Source organism: Oncorhynchus mykiss, chromosome 13, assembly GCF_013265735.2.
Source record: "Oncorhynchus mykiss isolate Arlee chromosome 13, USDA_OmykA_1.1, whole genome shotgun sequence".
In the NCBI taxonomy this organism is placed as follows: Eukaryota; Metazoa; Chordata; class Actinopteri; order Salmoniformes; family Salmonidae; genus Oncorhynchus; species Oncorhynchus mykiss.
Window position 1 is genome coordinate 32,572,167 of NC_048577.1, and position 8,707 is coordinate 32,580,873.

Sequence of the window (8,707 nt, forward strand, 5' to 3'; positions counted from 1 at the left end):
TCTTATGGTAGTTAGATGATCTGCAACAGATGGTCATTGTTAGTTGAATATAATCCTGAAAATAATTAATTAATTGAAGCCCGAAGCAATGATCAAATGATAGCATGTTGTTGACTTACCTGTTGCCAGTATATTGCAAATTTCCTCCAGTCAGAATTTGGTTTGTGTTCTGATCCCATATCTGCGGATTATCTTAAATAGTGAGGATTGAATGGATGTACAAAAAGTGAAAGGGTGTCTCGCTAAATTAAGAGTTGAAATGAATGAATTTGGGAAAGTTTTGCCAAGTGAACCGCAAGACCGGATTTCTCTTTTCGTGTGCTCCACTTCCCTCTCATCATGTTTCGAGTTTTCCTTCATAGGAGGAACATTTTCCGAAGTAGGTTAAAAAAAGAACTCATAGAGAGAGAGAGAGAGCGAGAGAGAGAGAGAATAGAGAGAGAGAGAGAGAGAGAGAGAGATAATCGACCCCTTCATTTTACAACGCGTGCAGTAGACCTCTTTATGTCTTTATAAACACCAATATTTATCTAATAGCACTTTTATGAACTAAGGGAAGACCTACTACAATGTTTGTTTTTTAATCACAAACCTGCTATTAGCATGTTTGTGTGTTTCTCACTCTATGTGACACGCGTTCGTGCGTGTGAATGTGACAGAGGGAGTGAGAGATGATGATTTAAAATGGATCTCGTTCTGTTTGCATCTTCTGTCGTTAATCCCATTCATGTCGATACATTCGAATGAAACTGTTGATAATAACTGATGATTAAATAGAAATCATCCAGCATTTGATGACGTCTGTATCTGAATAATCAGGCTAACATTACCATTTGACTATTTATTACTTACTAGAGACTAAATAAACCAATGTGCTAATGTGTTTTGATAACATTGTCGTGGGTTTAGTAGAAAAATACCTAATTCCTAATAACACTATTTTTCATCGTCTTGGATATGCTTAGTTAAAGGGGCAATTTCTGCGAATGCTACATTTAATTTAGGACTTTTAACTGAATGATACACAGGCTACCTATTGACTCTTGGATAATATATAAATTTTAAAGGCCCAATGAGCTCAGTTCACGTGTCTTATCATCAACAGAACCCAAAATGTACTTTTTTATTACATTGTTTGAAACAATATACATCTAAACAAACACTGTATAGCTTAAAAATGTATTTGAAACTATAAAGTTGATCTTTTGGATGGTCATTACTTGAATCAATAGCTCTCTGACAGCGGTTACTTTTCTCGACCCACATCCCTCATTTCCCAGAATAGTGGTTGAGTGACCACTATGGTGTTTAATTTAACTGTAGATTGCCTATAAACAAATGAATGCATGAGACTGAATGGATGAATACATGGGTGACTGAATATATAAATGAATGGAAAAAAACTATATGATAATAGATGCATGTATTATGTCATTTAATAGTGTTATAATACATAAATACAAAGCCTTCACATATAAACATATCAGTCAGTCAGTAAAAATATCATCCATCTATCTATTAGCCAGCCTCAAGGACATGTCACATGTCTCCAATGATGATTATGAGGTTGTCTAACAGACCGCTTCTTCCTCACCGCTTGACTCTGCAGTCGACTTCGTCACAGTTTGACCATGGTGTCAAGGAATTTTTAAAACTGCACCAGTTTGTAGCGAAGCTCCTCTCCCACGATCTCACATGCTCATGCGCTGTGTTCCTGGAGCGCATACAAGACATGCATTTTTTTCAGTCAACTCAACCACAGCAGGTGCTGCGCCAACGCATCCGACGACACACAAAAAAACGGCGCTTGGAAGTTCCAAGTTTCACCGAAATTCCTCCGATTTGTGGTGATCTAGAACTTTTCCTCTGATTAATTTAGCCTATTTTCGAGTGCATTTGATATTGGAAACCTTCTGTATCAAGATTGTGTTCAGCTTGTTGAAATACGTTTTCAGAGACCCTTTGCCTGAAGTCAGTTGGAGCATCTCCAGAAGATGCTCCAACTCCAAACCCGACCTGAAGACAATAGAACATGGCTGTGAGTGAATTAGTTCCCTCTTAAGAAAAGTACATAAAAAAAATATATCGCTTAGATTAAATCAAAAAATAAAGACCTGTGCCAATTATTGTCTGCCCCCCAAATATAACTTAGGCTACAAGATGCGGGATCATACTTACGCATCCCTCCAATTTCTTAACTTAACTAGGTCATCTGTTTTTGAACAGGTTCAGTGTTTCTTTGTTCCATGTGACAAGAGTCAGGCTGTTAAATAATTGGGCCATATACTCCAAAGCCTCTAATGCATTCGCAGAGACGTCCTCGCCCTGTATGAAAGAAAACAACGTTTTAGGCATTAGGATGTCTCATAAATTCCATGGTTAAACTTCCAATTTATCATTTTGAAATGGAAAAACATCAAACTCTCTAGTTGATTCTATCCAAATCTTGCTACATGATACACTTCAGTATCTTACCTGTGTGTTCTTGTAAACATGCTCTGGAAACATGCGCTCGACTTTTCTTTACGGAAACAGAACTGGAAATTGTCCACCCTGAAATAAAGTCATATCAATATCAAACACTGAACTGTATTGGAATAGTATCCATAAATGAAACATTGTGGTACAGAGAGTGAAGGCATTGGTTATATAAAACGTCCTATAATAAAATAAAATAAATTGAGGTCTAATAATGAGATATATTGAGTATCAAATTTTGCACATCAAATAGTGGACAGGTGCAAAAATAACGCACTAGTGCATGAATTGCGTCCACATGCACAGTTCAGATGCTGCCGTGTATAAGCAGAACAGAACAGAGTCAGGTAGATACTCAACCATTTAAAGGCTAGCATGAATATTTGAATTTTTCGTCGTTCGGGGAGACTAGCAGACCTGCAAGAATAAACCACTTTACCAATGTGTTGTGATAACATTATCGTAGGTAAAACACGTAGGTAAAACACGGTACAGCTTCCAAATGTAGTTCAAACTAGCCCATAACTTTAATCTCGTAGATGGACATTCCTTTCATCCTTAGTTCTTTGACAATGATAACTTTTCTCCAATCCACAGCTATTGAGAAAAATAGTGGTTCATTGACCGTTTTGGTATTGTTTAAAGAGCAGACTGCTCCTTTAAAAAGTCAGTCTATAAACAAATGAATGCATGAAACAATGAAAGGATGAATGACTGAATATATAAACGAATAAATAAAAATGATGAGAGAATAATTATTTGATTTCATTATAAAGGAACAACTTCATAGCCTTCACATGTTTATAAATAAATAATTCAGTCAGTAAATATATCAGCTGTCAATCTATTAGCCGGGATCAGAAACATGTCACATGTCTCCAATGATGATTATGTGGTTTTCCAACAGACCTCTTCTTCCTCATGGCTTGACTCTGCTGTCGAGGAATTTCTTGAACTGCACCAGGTTGTCGCGAACCTCCACTCGCGTGATCTCCCATGCGCATGCGCTATGTTCCTGGAGAGCACACAATATATATATATATTTTATGTCTTCACTCAACTCAACCACAGCAGGTGCGCTGCCAAGGCGTCCTATGACACCACAAAGGCGCTTGGAAGTTCCCAGTTTCATATGTGATTTGTGGCAGCAAAATGCATCCTATTTGTGGTGATTTAGAATTTGCTCAGATTCATTTAGCCTCTATTTGAGAGCATTTGATATTGGACCCACCCAGTGGCGACCGGTTTTCCAACCGTACCCCACCTGTTTTGAGCCCCATATGTTTAACTACAACAAAAAAAGTTTAGCCACAACAGCAGAAAAATCACATTTGTTTAACTTTTTTTTGTTGTTGCCTGTTTTACTTGCTATTTTGGCATCAATAAGTTTCACATATCAGTTTGTAAACAATGTAGAAAAACAACAACAATCATTGAGTTAATACAGCTGCATACAAAAATGGTCTCTTTTTTGCTTTCTTGAGTAATCGAATATTTTTAGATCGTTCATTGTCTGCTTATATGCCCCGTTTTTTAATCCTTCAGTTCTGACTTGGTGTACAGGGAAAACACTGTGAAGAAGGTTGAATGATTCCCTTGATAAGCCCCAATTTTCAACGGGTGACTCTTAATTATGCTATTGTGAAATGAATCATGAAAAACGTAAAGACAGTGAACAGTTTTCGTACATGTCTATGCAAATAATTACATTGGAGCAATGCATTTCATGATAACAGAATACACTGTGCACTTTTGCATTCTATTCGGCGAATATTACTCCTAATACGTTATTGATTGTGGAACACAATTTCATAGATGGGTTGGAAGCGTAGAATTAGCAATTCTAATAATGTAATAGTATCTCCATGGTTGGAACGGAAGTTGTATAGGTGCTCAAAGTACACTGTTCAAAACAGGCCAGCCCTGTCCAAACCAGGCCAGCCCTGTCCAGTGATAAAACACACTTAATTGAAAAAAAGCATTTGAATATATCTACATTTTGAGAAGATACATTTGACTTGTTTTAATGGCTTTCCTTTATGGATTAGTAGGCTGGCTATAGGACTAATTGTACTGCCATCCGTGCATATGTCCTGAGCATGTTTAATACAAATCTTAATGTCCGCTATTGGGGGTGCCACAAGGTTAAATTCTTGGGCTGACTCTTTTCTATGAATATATCAATGATGTAGCTCTTGCTGCTGATGATTCTCTGATCCACCTCTACGCAGACGACACCATTCTGTAGACATCTAGTCCTTGTTTGGACACTGTGCTAACAAACCTCCAAACGAGCTTCAACGCCATACAACACTCTTTCCGTGGCCTCCAACTGCTTTTAATTGCTAGTAAAACTAAGTGCATGCTCTTCCATCGATTGCTGCCGCACCCTCTTGCATTAATAGCAACACGACTCTGGACGGTTTTGACTTAGAATATGTGAAACAACTACAAATACCTAGGTGTCTGGTTAGCCTGTAAACTCTCCTTCCAGACTCACATTAAGCATCTCCAATCCAAAATTAAATCTAGAATCGGCGTCCTACTTCACAACAAAGCCTCCATCACCCATGCTACCAAACATACCCTCGTAAAACTGACAATCCTACCAATCCTTGACTTCGGCGATGTCATTTACTAAATATCCTCCTACACTCTACTTAACAAACTGGATGTAGTCTATCATCGCGCCATCCGTTTTGTCACCAAAGCCCCATATACTACCCACCGCTGCGACCTGTATGCTCTCTCTGGCTGGCCCTCACTACATATTTGTTGCCAAACCCACTGGCTCCAGGTTATCTATACGTTTTTGCTAGGTAAAGTCCCGCCTTATTCCAAATCACTGGTCACCATAGCAACACCCACCCTTAGCACGCCCTCCAGCAGGTATATGCAGGTATATTTCACTGGTCATCCGCAAAGCCAACACTTGCTTTAGCCGCCATTCCTTCCAGTTCTCTGCTGCCAATGACTGGAATTAATTGCACAAATCACTGAAGCTGGAGACACATGTCTCCCTCTCTAACTTTAAGCATCAGCTGTCAGAGCAGCTTACCGATCACTGCAGCTGAACACAGCCAATCTGTAAATAGCAAACCAAACTACCTCATCCCCATATTATTACTTACCCTCTTGCTCTTTTGCACCCCAGTATGTCCACTTGCACATCATCATCTGCACGTCTATCACTCCATTGTTAATGCTAAATTGTAATAATTTTGCCTCTATGGCCTGTTTATTGTCTTATCTCCCATACTCTTCTACATTTGCACACACTGCACATAGATTTTTCTATTGTGTTATTGACTGTACGTTTGTTTATGTGTAACTCTGTGTTGTTGCTTTTGTCGCACTGCTTTGCTTTATCTTGGCAGTGTCGCAGTTGTAAATGATAATTTGTTCTCAACTGGCCTACCTGGTTAAATAAAGGTGAAATAGAAAATAACTACATAAAATCACACCTTGGACTTGGATACAGAATGAGCACTGAGATTACCAATATTTAAAAGTATTTTTTATTTTATTAACTTAACATTTGATGAAGAGCAACAAAAGGCACGATTTTCAAATAGATAAATAGATTCATAAATAGGCCTACATCAATAAATAACCTTGATAAATAAATACATAAATAAATACATGTATGATATTGCTGTTTGACATTGCACATTGCATGATTGTAGAATAGAAGGCTTAAAAAATCAAGCACAATTGTAAAACACATTAGTAAAAAAATATCTGCAAGTTCAAATTCATGTTCTGTTGGACCACAGAAGGCTGTCAGAGTTGTGTTTCAGAATGAATTCTAGGGTGTACAGGAGTTCTTTTCGAACCACTTCCCAGGCGCAGTAACTGAAATTCTGTGAAAATAAAAATAAATTGTTAGGGCAATATTATCCTATGTAGAGATATTATCAAAACAAAGTGTATATTTGTTTTCAACCTATATCCTACCTTTTCTTTTAAAACTGCTGCAATGTTCCCAAAGTATGTCTTCAGGCCCTCTGCCCTGATGGGATAATCACTTGTATCCACACTGCTCATCTGCCAGAAAGGAGGAAAGAGGCAGGCGATGAATAATAATTAAAATGCATCCATTATAGTGCATTTGCTTGTACCCTACTTTTTATTTTATGACTGCCGCGATGTTCCTAAAGTAGGTATTCAGCATCTTTGCCCTGACTAGATAACCACACTCCCCATCATCTGACACAAGAATAAAATAATTCAAATGTCACCATACCACACTTAAACAGTTAAGCTATCTGTATTGGCCTAGGTAGGTACTCACACACTCGCTCTCTTCAATCTGACGGTAGATAATGTTCTGAAAATACTCCAACTTCTGTTGGTCCCACATTGTCGGCAGTTCGTCAGTTCCGAACAATGTGTCGATGTTCTTCAATGTCTCATAAATAGCCTTAGCAGCACTGCTGCTCAACTGAAACGGACAACAACAATAATTTCAATTAACATAAATGGCCGTGTAAAGTGTTCTACTTTCTAATCCTAACGGTTGCAAATACTCTTTCATGCTGTAAAGAACTCTTGAATATGCTCGCTTGCCCTTACCTGTGGCGCCCCGGAGGTTGCAAATGAGGTGGCTGGGAATGCCATGAAGACATTCTCCTGCAGGCACTCCAGAGGAAAATGACCACCCTGAAAGAAGGAGAAAACACATTTTTCATGTTGCGCTATTCAGTTAAACATAGTTGGATAATACATCTCAAGTCAAAAGTAATTTATAAAATCTACCATGTCTCTCAGTAGGTTGTGGGTTGTTCGCACCAGCTGTCCTTGTAGCTGGCAAGGGATGGGCATCGAGAAAACCTGCGCGAGGCAGAGGAAGGCGCTCATCCAAGTGATAGTCTGAATTGCCATTCTTATGGTAGTTAGATGATCTGCAACAGATGGTCATTGTTAGTTGAATATAATCCTGAAAATAATTAATTAATTGAAGCCCGAAGCAATGATCAAATGATAGCATGTTGTTGACTTACCTGTTGCCAGTATATTGCAAATTTCCTCCAGTCAGAATTTGGTTTGTGTTCTGATCCCATATCTGCGGATTATCTTAAATAGTGAGGATTGAATGGATGTACAAAAAGTGAAAGGGTGTCTCGCTAAATTAAGAGTTGAAATGAATGAATTTGGGAAAGTTTTGCCAAGTGAACCGCAAGACCGGATTTCTCTTTTCGTGTGCTCCACTTCCCTCTCATCATGTTTCGAGTTTTCCTTCATAGGAGGAACATTTTCCTAAGTAGGTTAAAAAAAGATCTCATATAGAGAGAGAGAGCGAGAGAAAGAGAGAATAGAGAGAGAGAGAGAGAGAGAGAGAGAGAGAGATAATCGACCCCTTAACTTTACAATGCGTGCAGTAGACCTCTTTATGTCTTTATAAACACCAATATTTATCTAATAGCACTTTTATGAACTAAGGGAAGACCTACTACAATGTTTGTTTTTTAATCACAAACCTGCTATTAGCATGTTTGTGTGTTTCTCACTCTATGTGACACGCGTTCGTGCGTGTGAATGTGACAGAGGGAGTGAGAGATGATGATTTAAAATGGATCTCGTTCTGTTTGCATCTTCTGTCGTTAATCCCATTCATGTCGATACATTCGAATGAAACTGTTGATAATAACTGATGATTAAATAGAAATCATCCAGCATTTGATGACGTCTGTATCTGAATAATCAGGCTAACATTACCATTTGACTATTTATTACTTACTAGAGACTAAATAAACCAATGTGCTAATGTGTTTTGATAACATTGTCGTGGGTTTAGTAGAAAAATACCTAATTCCTAATAACACTATTTTTCATCGTCTTGGATATGCTTAGTTAAAGGGGCAATTTCTGCGAATGCTACATTTAATTTAGGACTTTTAACTGAATGATACACAGGCTACCTATTGACTCTTGGATAATATATAACTTTTAAAGGCACAATGAGCTCAGTTCACGTGTCTTATCCTCAACAGAACCCAAAATGTACTTTTTTATTACATTGTTTGAAACAATATACATCTAAACAAACACTGTATAGCTTAAAAATGTATTTGAAACTATAAAGTTGATCTTTTGGATGGTCATTACTTGAATCAATAGCTCTCTGACAGCGGTTACTTTTCTCGACCCACATCCCTCATTTCCCAGAATAGTGGTTGAGTGACCACTATGGTGTTTAATTTAACTGTAGATTGCCTATAAACAAATG

The 8,707-nt window shown here is 37.9% G+C and overlaps 1 protein-coding gene across 1 annotated transcript; it reads right to left on the minus strand.

Annotated features, from left to right (window-relative positions):
• Nucleotides 1-6,195: 6,195 nt before the first annotated feature.
• Nucleotides 6,196-7,662, minus strand: LOC118938265 (interferon beta-like). Its single transcript, XM_036940780.1, has 5 exons — nt 7,237-7,662; nt 7,054-7,140; nt 6,773-6,922; nt 6,436-6,525; nt 6,196-6,341 (listed from the first exon to the last, which is right to left on the minus strand). Exons 1-5 carry the CDS (start codon nt 7,360-7,362, stop codon nt 6,234-6,236), a joined length of 561 nt encoding a protein of 186 aa, XP_036796675.1. The 5' UTR covers nt 7,363-7,662; the 3' UTR covers nt 6,196-6,233.
• Between the last annotated feature and the right edge of the window lie 1,045 nt (nt 7,663-8,707).